This window comes from Camarhynchus parvulus, chromosome 7 (assembly GCF_901933205.1).
Source record: "Camarhynchus parvulus chromosome 7, STF_HiC, whole genome shotgun sequence".
In the NCBI taxonomy this organism is placed as follows: Eukaryota; Metazoa; Chordata; class Aves; order Passeriformes; family Thraupidae; genus Camarhynchus; species Camarhynchus parvulus.
In genome coordinates this window covers 22,334,457-22,361,718 of record NC_044577.1, presented here as the reverse complement: position 1 = coordinate 22,361,718, position 27,262 = coordinate 22,334,457, and the positions used below count along the sequence as shown (strand labels likewise).

The 27,262-nt window shown below is 47.0% G+C and overlaps 1 protein-coding gene across 2 annotated transcripts in view; it reads right to left on the bottom strand.

Annotated features, from left to right (window-relative positions):
* The window catches only part of CFAP65 (cilia and flagella associated protein 65), a 32,007-nt gene extending 5,254 nt beyond the window's left edge, over positions 1–26,753 (bottom strand). The window contains exons 1-27 of one of the 2 annotated variants that reach the window (XM_030952417.1): positions 26,706–26,753; positions 25,954–26,022; positions 25,501–25,655; positions 24,715–24,817; positions 23,110–23,276; positions 21,831–22,030; positions 21,022–21,152; positions 19,693–19,915; positions 19,110–19,375; positions 17,694–17,894; positions 16,925–17,281; positions 16,073–16,210; positions 14,974–15,222; positions 14,324–14,548; positions 13,929–14,081; positions 12,515–12,680; positions 11,829–11,957; positions 11,114–11,339; positions 10,060–10,188; positions 9,602–9,778; positions 8,859–8,925; positions 4,932–5,042; positions 3,962–4,153; positions 3,060–3,218; positions 1,619–1,756; positions 1,060–1,176; positions 324–461 (exon numbers count right to left, since the gene is read on the bottom strand). In XM_030952417.1, the coding sequence (XP_030808277.1) occupies positions 324–461; positions 1,060–1,176; positions 1,619–1,756; positions 3,060–3,218; positions 3,962–4,153; positions 4,932–5,042; positions 8,859–8,925; positions 9,602–9,778; positions 10,060–10,188; positions 11,114–11,339; positions 11,829–11,957; positions 12,515–12,680; positions 13,929–14,081; positions 14,324–14,548; positions 14,974–15,222; positions 16,073–16,210; positions 16,925–17,281; positions 17,694–17,894; positions 19,110–19,375; positions 19,693–19,915; positions 21,022–21,152; positions 21,831–22,030; positions 23,110–23,276; positions 24,715–24,817; positions 25,501–25,655; positions 25,954–26,022 (4,386 nt within the window). In that variant the 5' untranslated portion in view covers positions 26,706–26,753. Of the gene's footprint in view, positions 1–323; positions 462–1,059; positions 1,177–1,618; positions 1,757–3,059; positions 3,219–3,961; positions 4,154–4,931; positions 5,043–8,858; positions 8,926–9,601; positions 9,779–10,059; positions 10,189–11,113; positions 11,340–11,828; positions 11,958–12,514; positions 12,681–13,928; positions 14,082–14,323; positions 14,549–14,973; positions 15,223–16,072; positions 16,211–16,924; positions 17,282–17,693; positions 17,895–19,109; positions 19,376–19,692; positions 19,916–21,021; positions 21,153–21,830; positions 22,031–23,109; positions 23,277–24,714; positions 24,818–25,500; positions 25,656–25,953; positions 26,023–26,705 lie in introns of those variants that run through there. The other variant, XM_030952418.1, reaches the window with a different exon arrangement.
* Between the last annotated feature and the right edge of the window lie 509 nt (positions 26,754–27,262).

Genomic DNA, 27,262 nt, shown 5'->3' with positions numbered 1-27,262 from the left:
TACACATTTCTCTCCAATGTTTATTCATGGCTAAAAATCCAACCATTGGTTTCCAGAGCCACTGCCTTTGTTTTTCCAAAGGCTTCTCATGCACTTCCAAATTTCAGATGGTCACTAGAAATTTCAGAGTTTGTAAGATGATTCTTGGCTAGAAAACAAGATCTCATTTTCCTCTAACCACAGATCAGCTTTGAGGTCTTTAATAAATCAGTCTCATGTCCTTTTAACAACTGCCTAGGTTTTCCTAAAGAATGTTTCTTGTCAACACTGGCTGCTGTTTCTTAAGCTAAGCTAAGCTGGTAGAAGGTTTTGAGAGCACTTGCCACTGAAGGAGATGTTAGCTTCTTCTTAGTCTCAAGGTCCTTCTCTGTGATGGTGAATTCCACAGCCTGCCGTTCCTTCTCCTTTTCCCACTCGTGCAGGTCCCTCTCATACTGAACCAGGGACTCCTGGATGTACACCTAGGAAACAAACCGTAACTGAAGGGAGCAGGGCTGGAAAAGAGCTGCAAATAACAGTCCATGGCTCAAGTCCATGCCTGTTTCTCTCCTTCAGAAGGTCCCAGGAAGAAACCCACTTGCTTTCCATGTATTCCAGTGGCAGGAAGAGGAAAAAACAGTGGTATTTTAAGTCTCAGACAGAGAGGATATACTCTCTTGCCAAAAAAAACCTGGGAAGTGTTGAGGGGAACATTACTGTTGGTCTGTGCCCCCAATAATATTAAAGCAGCAAGACTTGTTTTTACAGATATCAAGTCTTTGGCATCCACTGAAAGCCATTCCCGTTCAAACCATCCCTTCTAGCAGCTGGGCTCCCCTCACAAATCCATACATTGCACAGTTACACTTCATCTAGTGAGCCACACAGAAAGAAAGATGCTTAAATCATCAGGAAGGATGAAGCTAGGTGTCTTCAGGAGTGAGAAGTGTGTGAGAGAAGTATGTGAGAAGGATTCTTTCAGCCGGAAGCAGCAGGCAGCTGACTGCTGGGGTCAGCCATTTGGGAACCACAATAACATGCCCAGGTCATGGTAACACACAGATACCTCTTGGGTCTCACCTCACACACCAGATTTATTCTGCAGAAGTAGGGATTCCTTGTAGGTTGCAGTGTGATGAAGCAAGGGATACTCTCTCCAGGCTGCACAACCCCTGACTTAGGAGCAATCTCCAACACCTGGGCAAAGGGCAGGAGGAGGAGAAAAAAAATAAATTAAAAAAAAAGAAAAAAACCCAGAGGAGCTATTTCACTGTCTTGGGACCTTCCTGTGTGCTTTCTCTTCGCAGGGAACACACCTCTCCTCAGAGATATGTGCCATGAGAGAAATGCAGTTGATATATTCTAAGAACAAACATGGCTTTTGCTGGCGGACAGAGTCCTGAGGTTTTGTTATTGCATTTTGTAGTTCCAGCTTCATATAACTTCACTGAAATCTTTGGATTTCCCTTCTGAATTCCTGTTGTTCAATCTGTCCTAACCCTTGCCTTCACTTTTCCTTTCATCACCTAGTAGAAAGCCAATTCCCAAGAACCGAGTGTCTTGTTGAAAATGGAGCTGTAAGGTCCTTTCATGACACAATAGAGATGGTCAGGAAGGCTGCAGATCAAGGAGGACTCACCATTTCTTTAGCATTTATCTGCCAGTTAAACACCACTGCCTTGCTCTTCGAGATATTGTTGAGAAAGACAAGTCGACCAGCTTTGGTGCAGTCTGGGATATTTCCAAGGCAAATCCTGTTATGGGACAAGGTGGCTGCCTGCAGGAAGCAAAGAGAAATCAGAAGGAACAGCAGGGAAGGAAGATGGGACCTAACCATATAGAGTCATCTCTAAGTCATACTCATCTCTAAGTCCAGCAATTCACAGATAATATCAGGTATCTTTAGCAACTTGAGAGAGTGTAACAATTCTCTCAATTTTGCTCTGGTTACAGTGACATTACATCAGAAGGCTAGCTGGATTGCAGTGGGATTGAGTGAGCAATGAATAAGACAAAACACTGGTGCTGGAAAGGAGAGGATCTCAGGAGCACAGAGGACCAGTAACATCCCAATTCTCTGTGCAGCACTTGCAGTCCAGGCCTTTTCCTACTTCAGCTGAGAAACGTGGTGTGTGCTTGTGCAAAATCCCTATCAATCTGACTGTGAGTTTTAGGAAATTGATCCCTAATACACCTTGCTACTAGTATGCTACTAGTTTGTCCCGTTCTCCAGGCACAATGCAATCTCTAATTAAGTACGGTTATCATTAGAGAAAGAAACTTCATTTCAGACAACAGAGCCTTGCAGAATGCCATCTTCATTGTCAGACTGAGGCAGTTTTCAGTCATCTTCTCTTTGCTGTTCTCAGGAATATAATTGCCCTGCTGGAAGCAAAAGAGCACGTGGAGCTGTGGCTGGCTCCAAGGAAGGCACGCTAATGTCACACAGGTTGAATCCTTTATCTGCCAGGAGAAAGCCTCTGCTGCTGCTGTGTAATGCTTATTCACTGTGCTTGGATCTGTGGGTGAATTTAACAACAGATTGTCCAGGCTGGCAGGCCAGCTCCAGCCAGGCCAGGCAAGCTCCTGCTGAGCCAGCAGCAGGTCAAACAAGTGCTTTCCTCTGCATGTGCCTGAATAGGTGTCCATCCTGCAGTCAGCATTCAGGCTATGAATCACCTGGGTTAGGCTGGGAAATGGTGGCAGCCAAGCCCCAACAGAGCACGGCAAGAGTATAATGGTCTTTTTGAGAATGATTTAGGAAAGAAAAAGGGGTTGTAGCTGCACAGAAGAAAGGCAGCTGTGATGGGAGGTAACTTCTAAGAAAAAATTACATGAACAAACCCAAACCCTTTTTTGTTCTAATGGCTATGGAAGTGACAAGCTGGAAAGAAGACACCTTTCAGCATCCATGAGTTAAGCTCTAGATCACCTGCTGGAAGGGAAATGTCTTGTTCTGTCTCATGGCAAATGAACTCTCCTGCAACACAGACTACTGCAAGATGGGGCCACTTGTATATTTCAGTCTCTCACACATTTCTGGACTGATCACATTGCTCATATCCCACACTTGGACTCACCTGCCCAGGCACAGTTAGCCTGGCAGAACCTGGAATGACTGCAGAAGAAAAAAATTGTCTGGATGTGGCAGCCTCTTCTACAACATTTGGATTGTAGCCTACTCCCTGGAAAGTAATCTGGGTCGAGTCACCTTCCAGGATCTGGATGAGAACATCAACCTGCCTCAGACAAGATAAAAGTTTTAAGTGCAGAGTCATATTTGGGAGAGATGTGCAATAAGCTAATGGACTGGTCTAAATACACCCCGTGCATGGATAAAGACAAATCCAGTCTCTTTTGCTCTTTCAGGCCTTGCCCTTTCCTGCTAGCCCAGGAAAGCTGGTTAAGTAGTCAAGTAGCCAGTTACAGTATGAGATGGACAGAGACTACATCTTGGAGCAAAGGTTGGAGTTTTAAAGTTAAATTAATTTATTTATCCATGCATTCACCACAGACTGAAGCAACAATTAGTGCTAGAGCTCTGGCCTTGCCTGCCTGCTGCAGCCCAGGACAGAGGTCTTTGGGAAGGCTGTTTTCAGAAGTTTGCAGCAGCATACACTGCAATGATAGAAGACATCGACTTCGGTCTCTTTGGTGGGAATTTTTGGAGGCCAACAATGAACCACAAATCTGAACAGATACTACTGATATCCCCAGTTACTGTTTGCTACTTGAAAAATAAATACCGGGATGACTCTGGTTGTGGAAGATATCTCTTCTTGGGAAGAAAAAACTTACGAGACAAATTTCTCTGCTCCATTTCTAGACCAGACCAGCCACTAATTTGCTCTCACGACTCTGCCTCTTGGAGGCATAGAGCTCAATTCAGCTGTAGCATTACATTACAACCACCAGTAAGAAACTTAAAGAATTTTAGGTCAACAACAGAATCTGTTTCTTTCAGTCATGAGGAGGCTCTTACCGTGTATGTTTTAGCTTCCAGTGGTGAAAAGATCCATCCAATGTGCCCTGATTCACCAGGGGGGATTTCTCCTCTAGGAGTTAGGCAGGCAAACACAGCATGCTGAAAATTCTTCTCCCGTATCTTCATAAGGTTGTCTAGCTGAACCTCAAATGTCACGGGCATGGAGCCACCATTGTAGAGTTTATAAATCTGAAGTGAGTCAGAAAGAGCAGTGCTTTTTATACCAGGTACAAGTTAAACTAGTTAATGCTTCCCCAGGGGGTGCTGATAAGCATTAATATTTAATTAATCAGCTTATCTCCTAAGAATGAGAAGACCTCATAGTGTCAAGATTTAACACCAAGGCTCTGATAGGCAGCTGTGCTGGAGGTTTATCACCACACTTGTACATTGATAACCAAAGTGCCTCTCCAAATGGTGTCCTGTCAATTCACACCAGGGGAAAATTAATACAGATTAGCTGAAGGGATCATTGTAAAGCGGATTACGTAAAATGCAAAAGCACTTCTATTAAAGTGCTCTTAATTCAATTCAGACTTGTTCATTTCCCAAGTAAATTAGGCAGAACATAATCAAAGCTGCCTTTTTGCTGAATAAGTGTTTAAGGAAGTAAAATTAATTTACTAAAAAACTAATTAGGGTTTCTTTCCAGAGTACTTGGAGCAGCTAGGCAAGTTTTCACTCAGATACAATGCAAGAGAATAAGTGAACAGCTCGACACACCTCATAAGCATTCTGAGTACAGAGTGAACACCAAATCTTGTCAAACTGCAGATGGTGAGAAGTACTTTCCCAGCAGCTATTTCCAAACTCCGCCTAGAGCTATCCTTGGAGTTCCCCTGTGATGCTTCACTATGGAGGCCATTCAATTTTCTGAGAATTGCCTCAGACACTGCCTGTCCTTGGGACACAGCAGTACTAGCTCCTTCCCTACACTCGCTGCTGGCTTTGGCTCCAAGATGCTCACCTGTGTGGGGGGGTGGGAGCCTCCCACAGCGATGGGTGCAAAGACGTGCTTGGTGGATGCAAAATGAACGTAGCGCTGGTCGTGCTCCACTGTCACACCACTGAAGGTCAGCTACAGTGGAGAGAAATGCAGTCACTTCCTCACAGGGCCTTGGTCCCATCACTAACATCTGCACAAAGGACTCTGAAGTACTTTGCAAATGGAAGGCCACACAGTTACAAACTTTAATTGGTAATACCAGGATAGTGTGTCCTAAGACAAAAATCAAGGAGATGGAGAACCTACTCCAGATTTTCTCTGAAAGGTTCTCTTCTTTTATCAGAAAGACTGTACTTTTCCCTCTACTATGCCAGCATCAGTGCTTCTATGTGCAAGTGTATGGTGGAAATTCTCCATGTCTGGACTGTACATAGGAGAGTGTGCAGCTGTCACAGCCAAATACTTTGGAAAGACAGGATTTAGGTAAGTAATGGCCTCCTCTGGGAAAGGCTCATCTGGTTGTCCTCTAGAGTGCTCCAAGAATGTGTCTAGCAGCCCAAAAGCTAGAAGTCCAAAAGCAAGAAGATTCCAGCTGAACTTTAAGTGACCAAGTGATAATCAACAGTATCCTGTTGGCAAAGCAGCCACCAGGCACTCCAAGCAAAGTGGAGAGATTACAGAGCTATTTCACAGAAAGGATTTTGCATTCACATCGGCTCCTGCATTTTGAGAAAACCACAATCATGCTGAAGATGCACCGATGATGCATTGTTTTCTGCAGGATCACTCCAAATAACCCCTGAGCTGTCTGCTTTGGGGTAGAGGCTGCAAAGCAGTCACCTAGTAATGTATCTGCATGGGCCAACAGGAGCCAAGCTGCTGCAATTCACAGTAATTAAGCCTGAAGCATGGCTATTTTTCAAATAGATGTATAAAAGACAGAGAGAATATTTGCAAAGATAGACACCTGCAGGAGATACTGTATCACCTACCTTAAAAAGAGCAGAGAATGAAAACTCCTTTTAAAGAAACCATTCCAGTTCAGATCTATAAACAAAATGCAGAGTGAAAAAGAACTAGAAATACAAGGTTAGCAAGGTCCCACATGGGATCTTTTCAAAGCACTACATGAGTATTCAGCCTCCTGAGAACCACAGCTTGCCAGATGAAGTGAAAGTAGAAGACAAAAGCTTTGCTTTTAAACTTCAAAAGAAAAAGGGATAGGAACCTCCCTGAGTTTTTGGAGTGAAAGATCTATTTATATAACTTTGATCAAAAACCCACCTTGCATTCCAACAGACCACAACTGCTAAGAAAAACTGTCATCAGTTTCCATTTGACACAGGATATGACATTTAGAGGATTATCACTTAAAGAGAGATAAATGGAGAAAAGTGAAGACTTGCTGCCATCAATTCTCCTTCTAGAGTGCATAGACTTCATCCCACAGTGAAGACTTAAGATCATAAGAGGGATGCCAGGGGATGCCAGATTCCCCAGGGAGGAGAGCTGCCTGAAGAACACATGCTGCAGGTGATAACACCTCACTACACCAAACTAGCAGCTATGAAGTGAAGTGCAAACACTTGCAGTTTATAAAACCTGTGTGCTCAGGGATTCTCCTTGGGATCCAGCCCTTCTCTCCAGGGAGTTCTGTGAACTAGCCTACCTCAGCCTGCAACACATGAGCTGGCTGGGCTTTTCCTACTAAAACTGCTGGGGGCTGCAAATTCTGCCTGGCCAAACAATCTCAGGGGTCTGAGAACAAGCAGTCTTACAGGTGAAGAGGCAAAAGACAATCTCTGAAAGCATTAGGCAGTGGGAGGCCTTGTTTCCCTGCTGCACAAGGAATTGGAAACACAGAAGTCCTACAGATGTCTCGGCCTACAGCCAGAAGAAAATGCCAATGGGAAATCAGTTTGGGTTATTTGGAGTACCTATAAATCATCAGAGGACTAAAAATTGGCCAGTGAATGGGGAAGGAATAACAGAGAAGCTTCTCTTGAAAATTAAGTTGGGGAAACAGAGGAGCAGGAGGCCAAAATCTATCCATGTAGGTAAAGTCATCACAGAGAGGATTTTAAACCCAAAGGAAAAACAGGCATTGGCTTGCAGGTGGCTAACCACACAGCTCTGAAGCCAAATAATTTGGAATTTGACAGAGTAACCAAGCAATACCCCAGCCCAATGGGCTCCTCCTCTGTTTATTGTTGCTTTCAGAAATTTCCAAAGCTTAACTTTTGGGGTGACACTACAGCATTTGTTCAAGGTTAACATATGCTTAAGGTTAGTATATGCTCTGCATATTTCACCAGAATCACAGGTGAAGGTTTGCTCAGCCCTGGAATGGGAGCATATTTAGGGCAGTTTCTGCCCCAGGAGCTGGAAACTCTGTGCACTTCATGCCATGACTGCAGGGAAAGCAGGCACACTGTGCTCAGTCCCTCAGCTGCCCTCCTTGCCAAAGAAGTATCTCCCATTCCTACTTTCTGATATCAGCAGCTCAGTAGTGGCACTGCATCTCTGCAGGCTGCAACCACCTGCACTGCTCCATGTCTCTGCACTGGCTCCTACAGCTCCTACTGCCAGAGCTCAAAGGCACCAAGGGATCTTTTCATCCCCAGGGTATCCCACGCTTTTCTAGCCCTTTCTGCAGGGACAGCATGACAGAGGGTGGTGGCCTCTGGTAGCCACCAAAGCCACTGGCTATATGGCAAGAGAGGATGTATGCCCTATAGGCTTCTGGTGCTCCAAAGCCTCTTCCCTCACTGGCCAACTCTTCCCCACAGTCACTCTCAGGATTGTGCCAGGCAGGCAGAGCACAGGGAGCCTGTCCAAGGGCTTTGAGGGAAGGCACAGTTAAGCCACTGTTTGAACAGCTTGGTCAAAGGGTTGGATTTTCAGCTGACAACAGCCCTGAAAGAAAAGAAAAATAAAAGAGATATGTGAACACAATGGTCTCATAGGAAACTTCAGAGACAGACAGGAAGGCTCAGCCGGGCATGAGTAGTGCCTGGCAGAGCACAAGGTGACTTTGACTCTAACTGACAGTTTGAGAGAGGGGGAGAGAGAGAAATTAGTTCCAAGCCTGAGGAGATGCTCAGGGAAAACACACCACAGATCAGATCTGGGATGCTTTAGGAAGCAGTCGAGCAGGAAGAATGAGTAAGAATCTCCTCTGTCATTGGTAGGAGAAATAAGTGGGTGGACAAAGACTGTAGCCAACCAGGAACCCAGGGACTATCTTCTGGACTTGGGGAAGGAGCTGACCCTGTAACCCCAGAGGTGGAGGATGCTGTGCCACCCTGTGCATTCCCAAACTACCATCACAGCAGGTGATGGTGGAATATTTGGAGAAAAGCATATTCCAGGGGGGGTTGTAGAGTATGGAGCGTTGATGAGATGGAGAGATTCAGGAAAGCTGCATAAGAGAGATACAGGATGGGCTGCAGATCTGAGCTCCAGGAACTGCATGGAACAACTCACAGTGAGGCAGATGAAATGAGGGGAGGCATGCACAGGAATCCTGGCCATAAGTTACATCAGGGCATGGAAAACATGCAGGGACCGTAAAACCTGGGAAGGCTATTTTGGACTTGGAGTTGTCTTGAAGGAAGAAGCAATTCTGCACTAACACCATTAATAAAATACAAAGGCTAATAATAAATAAATGAATAATAGTCCTCTTGACGAAGAATCCAGCAGATGCAACATCCAAGGGCCATTCTGCCAGTGCACTGCCCACATCACTGTGCTGGAACCACAAGTTTGTCAGAACATTGTTTTTATGTCTCTGCTTGGCCCTCTCTTACTGCCTGGCTAGTGCAAATTCCAGGGGAAGGCCACAGCCCCCTGTACACTATGCAGATTCTGGGGAAAACATCTATTAATGCAGTTCCTACCTGCTGTTGTTCAGCAAATAGAAGGAAGGGACACCTGCTATCTTACCAGAATCTCATGGCCATAGGAAATCTTCAGCAGGACAGGGAGGCGATCATTGCCAATGAACTCATGTCTAGCAGTGAAAGAGGAGAGAGAGGAAAACAGCAGAAATCAACCTTGTGCCCAGGATAATAGACTCAGAGTCACACAGAACATTAGAGACAATTCACTTGCCAGCTAAAGAGTCACTGCTGCGTAAGGGCCGCGGGGATGTGGGGGGAACCCAGTGGTGTTTGGGTGGGAATGAGTGATACAACGTTGATTTTAGTCATACACCTATTTAGGGACCCAAGTTCTTAGGCCAACAAAATGCCAGAACTTCTCAGATATGGTCTGGTTTGAGAGGGGAAGCATTCCGCTTTCTTCATACCTTCCACAGGCATGCAAGGGCTAGCAGCTCTAGCTGATGACAAAAAAAAAGGGAATATCATTACATAATCAAAAGCATAGGAAGTGCAGCATCTTGTTCATCTCCTCAACTGTCAGGTCAAGGCAGACCAGTGTCCCCAGCATGTCACACTAAATGCCTTTTGCTCTGCAGTGTTAAAGGACATTAAAACATTCTCCTGAGGAAGACAAGCTCTGTGGGGTTCAGAAACTGGACATGTTCAGGAACTTTTTACTTGCCCAGCCTCTGCTGAGGAATATATGATGAGGAAGGAAAATCTGGCATGTAAACTCAGGGGACTGATGGTATGTGTTGTTCTGGCACACAGCATGAAGCTCTGAAGAACAGGGCTTGTCATCACCTGTGTGAGAGGTGGACAGATTCCTCCTGCCCTGGAAGAAGTGTTCCTGACTTTGGGGAAACACTGAAGAGCTGGTTATCCTGAATCCTCATCTGGTGCAGCTCCTGGGGCGTAAAGTCAACATTTTCTGCCCATCGCTCTATGTCCATCTTCTGATCATAAGGAAACAAGAAGGCCCTAGGGAACCAATCAGCTGGTCAGCAACGAGGATATGCAACTTCCCCAAGGCTATGGTCACATATTCAATCCAAATGGGCTTAGCCCATCTGGTGGCCACATCACATTTCATCAGGTCTGATCTGGATCTCCCTGATTGCTTTCCCAGGTAGAGTCATCAACAGATCTCAGCTGCAGCTGTACCTACAAAACCCACCCTATTAATCTGCAAATTTCTCACAGCCCTTTGAGCACTTCCAGGCCCCCAAAAAGAAGGCTGAGCTCCAGTGAGCACTGCTTACCAGTCCACAGGTACCACACCCTTGTTCTCCAGCAGAAGCATCACACTGGTAGGCTGTGAGCCTACTGGGGCAGACCCAAAGTCAAAATCCAGCAGGAGAGGGGTATACACTGGAGGGATCAAGCATGTGCTGGTCACAGGAGAGAAAGAAGATATTAAACTGAAACAGGAGGAAGGGTCATCAGGGCATGACAGGGGAAAGGTCATTCCACACTGGCTGTCTTCCTTATAATTCTTGTCTTACCTTATGTTCTTGACCCTTTTGAGAAAAAGGACACTGGGCATAAGGCAGACCTGATTTTCTTTTCAAAATCTTTTATGTATGTCTAATGAAAGTGAGTGACATAGGAGAGTCCTGCTTAGGCTGAAGTCTCTCTTTAGCTCCTCGGTATAAGGAAGTCACTGACATACTGGAGCAGGCCCAATGGAGGGCCACTAAAATGGCTGAGAGCTGGAGCACATTGGCCAAGCTGGATGGGGCTCTGAGCAAGTTGGTCTAGTGGAAGGCATCCCTGGCCATGGCAGAAGGTTGGAATGAGATGATCTTTAAGGTCCCTTCCAATCCAAACCATTCTATGATTACAAGGATGGACAAAAGGACCTGGATTTGTTCAGCCTTATGAAGCGATGGGTCGGGATGGCAACTGCACAAGTTTCAATACAAGATATTCTGATGAGATACTAAGGAAAGGGTTTTCACCACAGAAATGGTTAAACAGGAGCTCAGACAAGCTGTGGGTTCTCCATTCTCAGAGATATTCAGCACTGAACTGAATAAGGTCCTGGGCAACCTGATCTATATGTCCCTGCTTTGAGCAAGAGGCTACATCCGAGACTTTTGGAGGTTATTGCAATTAAATAATTCTCTGTTTCTGTGGCTCCTTTCAAGGGAGCATAAGCAGAGAAGTGGAAGTGAGCAACTGCCTGCAGCAGTTAGAATGGAAAAACAGGGTGCCACACAGCAAGGAGCTACAACACATGCCAATAAGCCACAGCATCTTTGTCTGGCTCATGCAAGGGACTCAAAGATCCACTGAGCCACTTCCTCATCTCACCTGTGCCTTGTGGGGACTTTGTAGGTGAGCTCGCCAGGAGTTGGGTCTCTCTCCAAGTATTCATTCAGTGTGTCCAAGGAGAAGAGCTTCCAGATGTGCATCTTGCTGTTACGTCTGGCAGTCCCTGTTGTACAAGCGTCTGTGATACGCAAAGTTGGGTAGACGCCTGTTGCTACAATGCGGCACAGGAAATCATCCGTCTCTTTAGCACTTGAAAGATCTGCAGCTTGGGAGAGAAAGAAACACCAAAAAAGTACTCATGTACCATTAAGGGGCTGCTGCCTGGGTCATTTTGGCTGCAGCAAAGAGGAAAGAGGCCCTACCAAGAACAACGAAAGAATGGGCATTGTACAGTCTTTTGTTTGGCAGCTTCTCAAAACCCCTAAACCACTGACTTCTTGTTGTACCTTGACTTCTGCATTTAGACATCACCAAAAGACTATGAATGTGGTCCTTTTCAACAGTGCATTTACACAATTTAGTTTTGCACTATGCGAGAAATGCTTTTTTTTTATTTAAACCTACAGTCCAAACATTTTATGAAGTGCCCCTTGTTTTCACACTGAAAAATCATGAACAGTTATTTATATCTTGTGTTCCCCTTTCATTCAAATGACATTGCATTTTTCACCTTCCAAGCTGAAAACTCCTTGTCTTGCCAGTCTCTTACAAACACTGTCCCCCATCTCTGAACACCCCAAAACATCCATCTCACCTCTGGGTGCCCAAATATCATATCTGATTTTCCAGGTGTATTGCAGCCGACGGGCTGGCCTTACTTTTATTCCAACAGAAGCTTTTGATCTTGCAGGAATTGTTCCTCTGGAATGTTCCAGCTCTAGAGCTGTAGGATACAAGAGGTGGTATGAGCTCTTGGTATTACTGTCTCTTACACCACACATGTTGTGGCACAGATCACTAAGTCTACCTGCACCCTAGCCACTGCCACCCCTTGCCTAATAGTTAGTATTAGCTTCAAGTGCTGAACTTGAGATTCCCAGAATAGAACTGTAGGCAGCTTACTGGGAGTATCCAGATTGCCTCTGGCCAGCAAAGAGCAGGGAACTTCCCAACTGGAGGTCCTCTAGATAGGCAGCTAAGAGCTGAGCTCCAACATTTCTTCTGGTAAGGTCCTTTATTTAACTTCCTCCTCTGCTGGGAAATTGTATCTTATTTCAAGGTCCAGATTGGTCTAACTTCAATTGTCAGACTCTGGATTATGCTTTTTCCCAGCAAGATAGAAAAGTCACGTCCTATACAAAGGGGCAGTCAACTTAAGGTTTGAGAGAATCAGTGCAAGCCAACCAGTAAGCAGTCCAACCTCCAAGTTAATTCTAGATTGGTTTTGGAGAAAAGAGGGCAAAACTAAGGTGCTGTCCCATGTTAATTCCTTTACAGTACCCAGTAGATCGCCGTAGACCTCCTCAGGGTCATGAGGCCCTGTGAAGAGTTGCTCCACACTGAGGATGTAATTCAGAGTACAGATCCCATCATTTAGCAGTACAATGCTGTAGCTTTTTTGATCACCAACTAGAACATTTCCAAGGTCCAGATAGTCGTTTTCTGCCTGGAATACAAACCCACCATGCTGAGGTCACTTTAACATGTCAAGCATAGTGGTTGTGTGTAGCCACCACTTATCTCATCACATGCTGATCCCTTGGCACATGGCACATACAGTGCAGTGCAAAGGACTCCCAGCGTTGTGTAGGACCTGGGATGCCCTGGGAGATAGAATTGTTAAGGCTAGAAAAGATCTCTAAGATCATTGAGTCCAACAATTGACACTGTCAATGCCACCACTAAACCATGTCCCTGAGTACACGTCTTTTAAATACTTCCAAGAATGATGACTCAACCACTTCATTGGGCAGCCCATTCCAATGAGTGACAATCCCTTTCCCGAAGAAATTTTTCCAAGCATCCAATCCAAACCTCCCCTGGTGCAATTTTAAGTCATTTACTCTTGCCTTATTGCTTATTACTCAGGAGAAGAGACCAACACCCACTTTGCTACAAACTCCTTTCGGGTAGTTGGAGCACTATAAAATGTGGAAAAGGTCTGTGAGGGACTCAATCCCTCCTTCAAATGCTTTCTCCTACTGTTTTTTAGGCTGTCTGCGGGGTAGGGTGTAGCATATTCAGGGCTGTGAGAACACTAGCTGGCCAGTTGCACTTGGGTCAAGGCTGAGAGATTTTTGCTGGCCCTTTTGTGACGGCTTAAAGAGCGCCTCTCTCTTTTGGCTAGCTGTGCACTCACATACAATTTATAATGACTATGTACCTCGAAGACATTATCACCCCTCAATCAACGTGACTGACATTGGGCAATGACTTTCAAAGTATTACTTTATTTATCTCTGGTTTATTAAGAAACCTGACTAAAAATTAAAGTGGCTGCACAGACCTGCAGATAACAGGAGGAAAGCCACATGGAGGTGTACTGGCTATACCACTTTAAAAGGTCCACTACACCTAGAAATCAGGCTAACAGCAAAACAAATGGAGAAGGAGAACAGACAGAATGAGAGGAGAGAACCGTGATTCCCAAGGAGCCAAATGGCTTCCTTGGTTTAGTCTGGAACAGAGCAATCCCAGAGGATTTGTTAAGGTTGTATTTGAACTGGCAGGACATTTACAACATGTTGCCATTAGGCCACTAGAATGAGTACTGTCATTTACACTGAAAACAATGTCTGGGAATTTTGCTGTGAATCCTTATTGGCTGCCTCCAGTACAGGGAAAAGGGAAAGTCCAAGACCCCCATCCCACCCTGGTCCCCCCTACTAGTACTCAGTGGGCCCCTGTTCCTTACCCTGAGGGTGCCCAGTGCCCCTTCTCCAATGACCCGTAAGACATAATGGACATCTGTGGGAGACACGGGCCCTGGGCTTTTCCACTTCACAAACACCACAGCTCGCAGCACATACTTGGTTTCGTTGTCAGGACTAAAAGTCCATGCCTGAGCCTGCAATCACAAGAGGGAAGAGTGCCCACAGGAGCTCCAGTCCAGAAATAAACCCAAACACCTCAGCAATTGCATTTAATGCACAGTCCCTTCCTCCATTGTAGCTAACCTAGTTCTCTACAGATGCACCACCTCCATCTGCATCAAAGATTCACACTGGGAATGAATATCCAGAGATTCAAAGCCAGGCTGAGGTTGTGTTGTAGAGAGCAAACTACAACTTTGGTAGAATTTGAACTTACCATGGCTTCATAGGGCTGGAGGACCCCTGCAGTGGGGCTGACAGACAGGATCTTCCTGTCTGACTGACGGATCCTCCATGTGAAAACCATGGGTAGCCTTGTGCAGTTTTTAATGGTGTACATTCGAGTAGAGGAGGTCCCGATCTGGAGAGGCTTGAAGTAGAGAATTCCATCACCTTCTAAGAGCAAAAGAAGGGACTGTCCACAACTCTGGAGAACAATCTCCTGTGGAATTAAGAGAAAAAGTAACAGACATTGGCTAGAAGTCTCAGCTACCTCTGGAGGAACCTTACAAAGATGTTGCTCCTTCTGAGAGAGAAGCAAGAAAAATCTGGATCTTAATAAGGAGGGGAAGGGCTTTAGGCTGTGCTGTCAAGTCAGGCCCTTAGCATAATACAGTGTATTTATTCCAAGAGATGGAAATGCAAGGAACAAGGGGTACAGGATGTTTGGCACCACAAAGGCCTTTTTTCTGCAATGTTGACTCCATATTAAATTTTGAAAATATTCTTTCATTCCTATTTCCAAAGAGAAAAATCTAAACTAACCATTAGGAGATGTAATAAGCATCCCAGTGCAAGTCACTGTGAAAAGGGAAGACTACAAGGGAACAAAACTTTGCTCACCATCTTCCACTTCCCTCTCCTTACCTTGGTGTATGCAGGATAAGAGTTCAGCTCCAAAGACAGGACATGCTGCTGCAAGACTGTCGTAACTGGGTGAGTGGAGAGAAGGAAAATCTGGTGGCCTCCTGGAATGACATGTCCTAAGCTGGGCTTGACCAAAACAGAGGGACAGTCTTCAGTGTGATTCACACTGAAGGTTATCAAAGAGGTGCTCGTGTTGGACAACAGCATGCTGCGGTAGGTATCGGTGTCACAAACCACAGGAGGAAAAGTCTGGTGGAGACAAACAAAAAGGGTTGCTTTCACTGGGTTTAAAAACCAGCTTAAATAAAAAGTTTTCCCTATATTAAATTCCAGGTTCCAATAAGCACTATCCTGAGTCTATGGAGAACTTTCTAACTGCTTCTTTTCAAGGAAAGAAATTAAACCACCTAAGGGTACACAAAGGATGGTCTTTTCTCTTGCCATAGTGGTCCTCATGGGCTCACAGGACTGGTGAACCTATTTTCCATCATGCCCATCCAGAAAGCGAGCTGCTTGCTGGTGCCCGCAGTTTCTGCATGGATAGTGACATCCTGGGTGAAGAATTCCAGCAGGCTGGAATTTGCTCCACTTCATGCACATCAAATAAAGGCTGCATGGCCTAGATTAGCTGAAGAGATTTCATAAGAGGTTCTCTAGACTATTCTTATGTCTTAGGATCAGATCTCCCTTAACCTCATAGGAAAAACACCTTACTGTGCTACAGAAACAGCAGGAAGAGAGAGAGAGAACCTTCCCCTCTATCTTATAACCAGTTCTCTTTCATGAGGATTCTGTTTGCCCAAGTGCATGCAGTTTTTGAGGCTCCTGGGCTCTCTTTGTTAGTGCCTATGTCCACCTAAACAGAATATAAGGTGATCCCAACAGCTTTTCTCTCAGAACTACTGAGATGGTTAGTACAGCTGACATGGTGGAGGTTGGGAAGCTAATGCAGGAGAAACAGCATACTATTGTATCACAGCAGGAGCCTCCACACCATCAGAAACCACCAAAGACACATCTCAGTGCAATGGGAGACAAAGTAAAGAATTCAGAAGATTGAGTGTCTCTGCAAAGATCCAAACGTCAATCAGTTACGCACTTTGGGGACATCCAGGATGTATTGTGGAATGATGTGCTCCTGGTTTTCTTCATATGTGTGTGCTCTCAGCCTCACAGTCAGGCACCACGACGGACAGATGGTGGCATCATTCTCAATGTTGTTGTAGTGTCTCATCACCTGCAGACACACAAGGGACAACACAGTGTGTGCAGGAAGGGAGTGTGGCAAGGTGCCTTCACGGAATCACAGATTAATCTGAGTTGGAAGAGACCAAGTGCACATACTACCTAACGCAGCTGCTTGTTCAATAAAAGCCCTGGGGCTAAGGAATTGACATTTTCAGGGAAGAAGGACTGACCAGTGCCAGATGAGAAACAGATGGCAAATGCTAAGTTTCACTTACCAGGATATTTCTGGGTGCTAAATCTCCTGTAACTGCAGACTCGTGTAACATGAATCCCATGTCACTTGGGAGAAGAGAGACAGTGCCCTCAGCAGCTTTACTTGTGGAGGGCCAGACACAAAGACCAAGTTCTTGCCCACCACCCAGGCCACAATAACCATTCTTGTGCAGGCTCACATCTACACTCATAGTGCAGTAATTCATAGTAATTCCTCCTTCAGTGAGGTGTACCATGCTTCATGTTTCTTAAGGGTAAGAGCAAGTGTGGCTGTGCAGATGCATGAGCTGTGACTTGTTCTGTCATTTCTCTGCCAGGACACAGGTGAAAAAGAAACTTTAACCCAAGAGTGTATCAAAGCAGCGGCCAAAAGAGTTAATAGAGGTGCTAGTTTTAAAGGGTTTAAACTGAATTTTAACTCCCCTGAAATACTTTATTCTGCAAAAAGTTGCTTGCTAGGTCATCTCTAGTCTTAGTAATTCCTACTAACCTTATAAACAGCAAAGCCTTCCAGCTCTGCTGCATAAAGACTGTTGACCTGAGTGGGCCTGCAAAAGACATGGAAGGTTGAAGACTTCAGTGGTGCCACGTCACAGATTTCAGGGTGCACGTGGAAGGCACTGTCATGGTTTGGAGTCCAGGCAACCATGATACTTCCTTTGGTGTGGTTGGTCACATAGAGAGAAAGAGATTTTTGTGGTGGCATGCAGCATCCAAAATCATACTCCCTGGGGCTGACACTAACATGAGCAGGAAACAAGGCCAGGTCGCTGTTTTCACCATTGTCGAAATATTCAGCCATGGCATTGGGTTCAAAGTATTCCTTGGGTGGCTGGTCCTCAGAAACCTACAGGATGGAAATACCTCACTGTGAGTAGGGAAAGTGTGCCTGTGGGAGACACCAGGTGCTGATTGCCTTCATGAGCAAGAGGGCACTTCAGCAAGGTGCACTTCAGCAAGAGTTCCTAGGACAGCTCAAAGTCTAGGCTTCAAGGAGGCTTCTGTTTGTAAGCCACAATCTGAGACTAAAGAGGAAGCAAAAATGGCCCCATGATTGAGTTAAAGCCAGAAAGAAGCTGGGTAAAAGCCAGCTGACAAAGATAGTGTTGGTGTGTACTGGGAACATCAACAGCAGAAATACTAAAGAAATCAGTCTGGCACTTGCAAGCCCTTCTAGATATGACTTCTATACAATAGATACCCAGCATTTATAGAGAAGAGCTGAAAGTGTCTTAGATTCCAGGGAGGGCAGCTCATACCTCAGGGGGCAGCATGAGGGCTCCCTTTTCATCCATCTGCAACTTCTCGTTCTTCAGCATTTCACTCAGGATATCAGGGGGGTAGAAGGTCAGTCCCCTCACCATGTTGGTTCGGTACCAGGAGAGGTGTCTTTTCTGAAGGGTGGGTGGCTTGGCTGTGTCCGAATGGCAGGTACCAAAAAAGTCCACATACAGGGGTTCCTGGGAAAACACAAGACAGGATAATAAGAAATAAACTGTCCTGTGATTGCTTTGAGAGTTTCACCATACCAGTATCTCACTTCCAAAACCATGCTGGGAAAGGCTTAGTATCTGCAGTTTTCAACTGCCATTTACTTTATGTCTCAATGTGAGACAAGAACTTTCTCAAAACTGAAGTTAAAATTGAAGGCACTCAGTGCACAGCCATGCAGCTAAAGTTAGGAGAGAGACCTAAACAGACAAGAGCCACAGAGGATGCACCTCACCCTATCTGCAGGCATTACTGACTGTCCACACCCTATTGCTCATAGCAACCTGCACCATGGGGATTCTGCTTAACAAGAGCCCAGGTCCTGCACTTGGGTCACAATAACCCCAGGCAGCATTACAAGCTTGGGGCAGAGTGATTGGAAAGCTGCTCATCAGAAAAGCACCTGTGGGTGATGGCTGACAACAGCTGAACATGAGCCAGTGTGTGCCTGGGAGGCCAAGAAGGTCAAGGGCATCCTGGCTTGTACCAAAAACAGTGTGGCAAGCAGGACCAGGGCACTGATTGTCCCCCTGTACTCAGCAACTGTGAGACTGTGTCTTTACTGTGTTTAGTTTTGTGCCCCTCAGTACAAGAACAACAATGAGGAGCTGAAGCATGTCCAGAGAAGGGCAATGAAGCTGGTGAGGGATCTGGAGCACAAGTCTTATGAGGAATGGCAGAGGGAGTTGGGGCTGTTTAGCCTGGGGAAAAAAAGGCTCAGGGGGAATTTTATTGCTCTCTACAACTACCTGAAAGGAGGGTGTAGCTATGTGGGGGCTGGTCTCCTCTCCCAGGTAAGAAGTGATAGGACAAGAAGAAATGACCTCAAGTTGTGTTTGGGCAGTGGTTAGATTGGATAATGGGAAAAATTTGTTCACCAAAATGGTTGTCACCCCAGACTGCCCAGGGATGTAGTTGAATCATCATCCCTGGAGGTATTTAAAAGACATACAGATGTGGCACTTGGGGACATGGTTAGTGGTATACCTGGCAGTGCTAGGTCAATGGTTGGACTCAATGATCGTAGAGGTCTTTTCCAATCTTAATGATTCTATGACAGCTATCAATGAAAATGCAGTGGGAAGAGATTTGCAGGGTCTACTGAGACAGGCCAGTTCTGTTGGATTGCACTGAAGATGCCTCTAAAGTATTACAGCAATGAAAGTACCCTTTGCCTCCCATACCTGGTGGTGGACGAGGCACGCGACTCTGCGGTGGTAGGTCATGGGGTGGGTAGGTCGAAAGATCACCTTCAGTGTCAGTGTTGTTGAGCCCTCCAAGACTCCACTGGGGCGATCCAAGGAGAAGACACTCCCCTTGCAATCAATATCAAACTGATAATAGGCCGGGACATCGGACGTGTTGCTGATTTTCAGTGTCCGCATCAAACTTTCTCCAAGATTGATCCAGTCAAAGCTCACAGAATGCTGGTGCAGGGACACTGAAGGACCTAGCACAACATGCAAGGTAAGATCCTGGACCTGTCATAGCTGTTTCTTTCAACATGTCACAAGACACTGCTGCACTTAACTGATATTCCCAAACAGATTAAACTCTTCAGCAAACCTACTGGTCCTAGCAAACAGTTGGACATTCACTTAAAACAGTCAAGCAAGTATAAATCCCAAACAGTACACCAGGGACAGCCAGATCCCAGTAGGAGGTTAGTCTGTGACTTCAGGCTATGATAACTTCAAGCCCTTCCCCAAGCACTAACCTTTTCCCTCCAGAGAAGCTGACAGGGAGAAATGAGAAAGGCTTTGGTACCTTTACATGAGCCAACCACTTTCAGAACAGTCTTCAAGTGGCATCCAGCAGATGTGATAGTGAAATAGTCAGTACTGTGCTCTCCTACTACTTGGGGTTGAAACCGTATGCACAAGAGCAGCTTCCCTTTGGCAGGGACAACATCACTGGATGCATTACAGGAGAAAACATAACCACAAAGCAGAGGGTCTTCTGCTCTTTCTATTGTATATGGTGCATCAACCTACAAGTAGAAAAGAAACAGGTTAACAAAGGAGCCAACATGAGCTCTGAATGAAGGACACTAATCAGGTAAGAACTGCAGTTTTCAGCAGCGCTGAACACCACCAAGAACACCAAAGGCTCCACAGAACCACTGTGCAGCAAACCTCTGCCATTTTGTTCTGATGGAGAATGGGTGGCAACTCAAGCAACTCAAGCTCCCTCAACATGCTCAGAAATCATCAGGCTGCAGCAAAACTCCCTGTGATCTCTGGGACTGGAGTGTCCCTCCTGGTAGGTGGAAAGATGGCTCAAGGTGTCCCTAGGGGCCAGAATAGCTGCTGTGACATAAATGACTGCTGTGACCAGGGAACATGCAGGCAGGTAACTTTTTTCCCTCTATCCACAGTTCCACCTTGTTTATGGGTCTTCTTTCCCCCCAAAAAAACCAAAGCTGGTGCTCTGACACCTTACTCAAGACCCTTAAAAAAACTGTCCTGAACCTTGCCTGGTAATGCTGAGCACCCCTGCAGTGTGAATGATAACAGTACAAAAATGAGTGCATCTTTTCCACTCCCAAGCTGCAGGGCCTGTGGAGGAGTCAGCACTGCTGTCATCTATGTCAGTAGCCTCTGAGTACATCCATCACTTCAGAGGCTGGGAAGGGCTGAGCTGGCACAGGTAACAAGGTACTCAAATCTATCTGACTTTTTGAACAATTCACTGGGCTGCATTCCACAGAGGGCAGTGGAAGATCCATCAGTTGCCTGGGACACACACACAGCAATTTGAGACTGCCACAACTGCCACACAGGATTGATGGATTTGTCCAGGGTGGGCAGGAGAGCTGCAGGGTGCAAAGGACATGGTGATCTGGACCAAGCACAGAAGGGAAGCAGGGGGAAACTGCAATACCATGCTGCAAATGGCTAAGTTGCTAGCACTGTAGCTGGGAGGCAAGGGTGAATGGCATGGCTGGCAGGGGAAGGCTCATCACCTCTGCTTCATTCACACTCACACTTAGGTTATTTTCACAGCATTAAGGGAGATAGACAAGATCAAATATCCCAGGGAAATGTGCCAGCTTGCCAGCTTCTCCACAAGAAGTCAATCTCCCTCTCCCCATACCACAGACATGTTGAAGATTTCCACAGACTTCTCCACAGTTGTCCCCACTGGTACTGATCCAAAACACAGGACATCTTGAAACTTTCCAGGCTTCTTTCCTGTCACGTTCACACACAGGCAGGGGTATTTGGCTATTAAAGAGAATAGTATACTGGATTAGGAAAGACAGGTGGAACCTCTACTCTTGAATATTCAACACTCAACTGGACAAGGTCTGAAGAACCTCAGATAACTCTGAAGTTAGCTCTACCTTCAAAGTTGGCCCTGTTTTGAACCGAATAAATTCCCTTCTAGACCTAATTTACTTAACTCAGAACCACATTTTTGTGTTTGTCAGTGGCCATCCAAGTCACTTCAGGCATGGACTTGCTAATGAAATCATTGCTTATTTTAGCTTGCATCCAGAAAGCTTTAGAAATTTCCCTCTGCTTCTCTGTCTAGGAGGGACAGACAGGAGACATTGAGTGCAGACAAAGCTAGGAGTTTGTGGAGGCTTTTTTCAGTGAATTCCTCTCATTTCTTCCCCTCTGTCAACTCAAACAGGCCTTAGAAATGCTGTTTTGGCCAAAACATGCCACAGGGCATATTGGACCCTCTGTCTCTTCAGATAACATTTCCAAATTGGCAAAAGTACACTAGAGAATTCCACGGGCCACTTTCAAACTGTGGGCTTCACTTGCTCATCACTGGGTTGAGCCGAGTGTGGCAGAGCTTCAGAATGCAGGCCCTCCATGTACCCTTGTGGAATGCTATTCCAGAGTTAGGGGTAATACACATTTCTTTGAGTGTTAAATGCAAGAAAGACTCACCCAGGGCTTTTAGCATGATTGTCCTCTTCTGTTTCTCTTCACCTCCAAACCAGCAGGTTGCTGTTGCATAATGCACCCCAGCCACCTCGGGCTTGAAGATCACCTTGACCAAGCACTTAGCACCTGGGTTCAGTGTGCCACTCTCAGGAATCATGAAGAAAGGACTTGATGTCTCCCAGTCAAAGATGCAAAGGAGATCACTAGGAAATGGAGATACATTTTTAGCAGATCAATGGATCACTTGCTGCCTGTGCAATCATGCATAGGGTGGGCCTTTCTCAATAGGTTATTCAGTTAGGATGTGAAGCAACCAGTGCTGAATGGAAGAATCCCAAATGCAGCTGGACAAATATGTGATGCTGTGAAGAAATTTGTCTCTAGTCTCTGCTCTGTTCACACTTTAAAGAATCTTAGTTATTACAGCTAAGAACTTTATTAATGACCATAAGGTGATAGCAAGCAAACCAGTTCCACAATTAAATATTTGCTTTTCTTGTATCTAAATTTGCAGCTACTCAATTTAAATTACTAATTTTTCTCTGTGATATGCTCAGGTGACAAAAGAGGATTGAGCCATTTCCCCAATACCTTATTCAATTTTCCAGAACCCCCTTTGCCTGTTTGATTTCTGCAAAGAACATGATATGCCATCAGCTTTTTCTATTTTATTGGTCTAAGCTATGTGTTACCATCCTTATCCTCCAACATCCTGGGTCTATCATGTGTAGCAAATTATTTCTTCAAGAGGAGACTGAAACACCTGAAATGGTTGGAATCACTTGGCTGGAAGTACACCTCCTTGCCTGGGAACTTCACTGCATTCCTTTCTACAGTACTGTCCTTCCTCATTAAAATAGGACAAACTTTGGCAACTGGGAGCATCCTTGCTCCTAAATGACTAAAATGTTTCCAGCTGGTAGCTCATCTCTCCCTGTTCATGCTGGGCAGGTTGCCTTTGGTTAAACAGAAGCCCAGGCCTCTCCAGTGAATGTGGGATGTTCTGTGCTTGTCCCCACCTAGTTCCTGTGCACGAATAGTTCTCAGCATATGCTGGCAACAAACAGATGTGAGATGCCAAGATGTGCCCACAATGACCTGTAGTACTACCATTCTGCTGCCTTCTCTGCCAAGACCTTAGGGAAGGCAGAGTTGCCTGTCGTTAAGGCAGCCAACAGAACCAATAACCACTGGAATGAGCTACATTCACTGGAGAGTCCAAGAAAGTGGCAAGATACCTGAGAAAACAGCAGGAGTGTCTGCTTAGGCACCTCTCACTCACCCAACATTGCAGACAGTAAATGCTGCCTCCGTAGCACTGAGGGTAGCACAGACAGGCAACTGGACAGCAGCTGGCATGGACAGACAGCAGCGTGGAAGCAGAGCCTGCAGGCTAACAGAGAACTCACCCTCAGCTTTCATAAAGAGGATGTTGTCTTCATAGTCCCTCTGCACAGAAAAGCAAAGGGAGACAGCAGTTAGATGGATTCCCCCTCGCAGGTGCTGCAGCTCCGACCATGAATACCTGTCACCTTTTTCCACTGCAAGTGTTGGGGAAAAAATGTTGGCAACAGAGGCACCAGTGGAGGCCTCTGTGCAGGACAGAGAGCATATGAATCACTCAGAAAGGGCAGGCAGTGTGGAAGGTACTCAGGCATACTCCTCTATCAGGGAACAGACAAATACTCCCATGAAGAGCAGTTGAAGGCCACATTAGTTTCACCCGGTTTGTTCCAAGGCAGATGGATTTCTTTCAGTATTTTCAAGATCCCAATTCAGCTGAACTGAAGCATGTACAGCTTTTCTTTGAGCTCCATGAGCACAGAAGTTTCAATCTTTGATTAAATGCTTTTTCAGCTAGAGATCCAAGCAGATAACACACAACTTAAAGATGCAGCATTGACAGCACTGTGTAGAAATAGCCTCAGGACATCTGCTAACAAGCCAAGATAGAAGGAATTGAAAGATATGTGTTTTCTATGCTTCCCATTTGTCATCCTCCTGAGTAACACTTATACAGGTAAGGAGAGACCTTGGACGCTGCAGCACACACAGTCCTTGCTCTCTCTAAGAAAGGCAAGCCTCCTGTTTTAGCAATTGATGTGCTGCAGACAAACTATTCACTGAAAGTGGAACAAGGCCAGCAGCTTATTTCATAAAGGGAACACTGAACAGTCATCAGAAAATCATGATACTAAGAGAGCAGAGTACTGGGAATCTGTCCAATGACCATGCTCTATGGCTAGGACAGAGGTACACATCAAAGACACACAGCTATCGACAAGAGCCAGAGATCAACACTCAGAGCCAAGACAGACACTACAAACAACCTGAAAAATAAGAAAAGGGTCTGGATAAAAAGAACCATTGCTGTTTAAAATAAAGCTTACAGAAACACCCTCCATCCAAAAGAAGGGTGGCCCCTGATATATCCCTTAGAAAACAGGTAGCCCTTGAATGTGGAGGCTTTGGCATCTCCTTTGGGAAGGCAGAAAGTGAGCCTCTCAACCCAAGGTTCTGCACTAAAACCACCCAGATGTGTTTCCTTGGGATCAAACCAGGTGTGGACTGTTTAAGCACTCTATCCTACTGAGTGGAAAGGCAGAAGTAGTACATGAAAAACTGGGAATAATACTTTTTGTGAGGATTCCTCTCATAACTACCAGCAAACTCTGCAGAGAAGTCAGGGATTAGGGTTCCCTCAGGTAATGAAGATATGGTGAGATCAGGAAGGCCATTCTGCCCACACCTTCTATGCTGGAATTTCCCCAAGGACTCATGCACTCAAGTGAGAACAAATCAGAAAGGACAAGAGAGGCAGAGGCTCACTGCTGTCCCCCAGAATGCAGCCTGAGCCCTGAGGGCAGCTGTGATGTTGCTGCTTTACCTTTTCACTGGGCCGGAAAACGACGGGCAGCCTCACAGACATCCCGGGGTTCAGAGTGATCGGCTGCGGGAAAACAGTGAGGAAGAATGGCGTGGAAGGAGCTCTAGGCAACAAAACCAAAACAAGAGATTTTTGTCTGAGGGTGGGCAGCTTCAGTTAGCAGAAAAGAGAATAAATAACCAACAACTCCAGACCCCACAATTTAGAAGCACTTTACACACTGGACCCCAAGGGTACTCTGGCAGCAAAATAGTAGAGAGGGACAGAACCCAGGTGTCCTGAAAACCTACTCCCAGTTCGAAGTACCTACCCCTTCCTTGAACAATGTTTTATGTTTTCGGGACAGGCAATATGAGCAAAACACATAGGGCAGCCACATTTGAGTTTCAGAGCAGGGAGAGTCACAGGGACTGCTGGAATGGCTCAGCACCCAGAGGGACTCCGGGAGCAATGGTTTTAGGTCACACTAGTGACTGGCTGGCATACATCCACAATTAAAATCTCACTAGACTGGAAATGCCTCACAGACAGAAGTATCAGCAAAACAGAATTTAAAACAAGGCATTTCATTTAACAGACTTCTGCCAGGAACAAGGCCTGTGTTTCTGAATTAGCAGGTTTCTGTCCTGCTACGTAAGGGTGCACCCATTGTCTCCAGCACAGCACTCAAGGGGAGAGAGGGAAGGTGAAGCTGAGAAAAGGTGCAGATGTGACTGATACAGCAGGAGGAGTGAGGATGCAGAGAGAGCATGAGGAGTACAAAGGACAAACAAACTTCCCACGCACCTGTAACTCAGCTTCTGGGCTTTCCTGTGAACATTTTTCAAGGTCAGGTGTTTGATCACCTCTTTTCCAACTTTCCAGTCATGCCAACTCAGTGTTTCAGGCACCTCAATGCCCCAGAATATGACTTTCTTCTTCTTTGCCTCTCTTGGAGACACCTTAGGGAGTAGCAGTTTGGGAGGAAGGGAGGAGAAATCACTCAAACAAACAGCCCTTTCTCTACGCTGAGGGTTTCTGACTGTGGCAGCGGATGAGAGGAGCCACCCCGCGGCAAAACTCCAGGAGGCTGCAAAAGCCCTGCTCCGGGGTCCAGGGAGGACACCTCCTGGCCACAGCCCAAACAGCAGAGGGAGGAGATACTAAAAAGTGTGATGAAGGGCAGTTTTTATGTTTTTCCTCTCCCTGCCTGCCAGACAATCCACCCAAGTCAGTAGTTCTCTTTGCTCCTCCGCTCACCTTCCTGTCATGGCCACTCTTCCAAAAAGAGTCAGAGTTTTGGGGCTCCTCGTGCACCTCAGCAAGCATCTGAGAAACAAGAGGGAAAAGTCCTCACACGTGCTGCTCCTGCACCCACAAACCCTTTGCTGCCAAGAGCCGGGCACTCCCAGCGACCGATGGCCCTGCTCAGGCTGCTGGTGGCGCTGAGCCCCCTCCCCGCCGGGAGCAGCCCCCGCTGTGTCCCCAGCTCGCAGCTGTGTCCCCAACCCCCGCCGTGTCCCCAGCTCCCGCTGTGTCCCCAGCTCGCAGCTGTGTCCCCAACCCCCGCCGTGTCCCCAGCCCCCGCTGTGTCCCCAGCTCGCAGCTGTGTCCCCAACCCCCGCCGTGTCCCCAGCCCCCGCCGTGTCCCCAGTGCAGCCCTCTCCAGAGCGCACGGCTGTCCCCATGGCCTATGGGACACAGCCCAGCCCCTGCGGAGGGGCTCTCTCTGGCGCTGGGCAGCACAGCCCTGCCCACTACCGGCCCACAGAGCACAGCTGTGCCCGGCAGCCTGGCCTGGCCCTCTGAGCCCCGTGTGGATGAGTGTGACGGGCCCCCGCTCCCCACAGCGAGCGCCTGCCCAGCTCCCTGGGGCACGGCCCGCTCCAGCATGATCCCGCTTGCCCCCGGAGCGGAGCAGAAGCCTGGGCCCCGAGTCACCACCGCCCCCGGGCCAGGCCGGCTCCCTCGATCCCAGCCCGGCTCCCTAGAGCACCGGGAGCCCGGGGCACCTCGCTGCCGGTGCCGGTGCCGGTGGCGGCCGCTCAGCGCCGTGCGGGCCGGCCCGCGTTGCCATGGAGACCGGACGCGGTTGCAGCGGCTCCCGGAGCGACGACGGCGGCCGGCTCGGGTCAATCCGCGCGGGCAGCGGCGGCCGCCAGGGGGCGGCGGAGGGACGCGCGGGGACGGGGAGCGGGAACGGGAACGGGGCAGGGAGAGGGCACGGGCAGAGCCCGGGGGAGTCCGAGAGCACCGAGCGGGGAAGGAGGCCGTGAGGGGTTCTCAGGGGTGCAGGGAGGAGACAGAGATCAAGGACAGATGGGACGTTCAGGGGCAAGGAGATGGAGGAGGGCGGGGGGAAGAGGGAGGGATGCAGGGATGCAGGAGAGAGCGTGGGGCAAGGGGTGTTGAGGATGAGTACGGGGGGGCGGCAGCATAAAGCTGAGCCAGCAAAGAGGAGCCGTGAAGTCCGTGGAGGCATCGGATATATGAGTGGGGACAGTGGGGGGATTGCTGGATGGCAAGGGGTCACAGGTGCATCAGGCTGGAGAGCGCTTTCATAGGGATC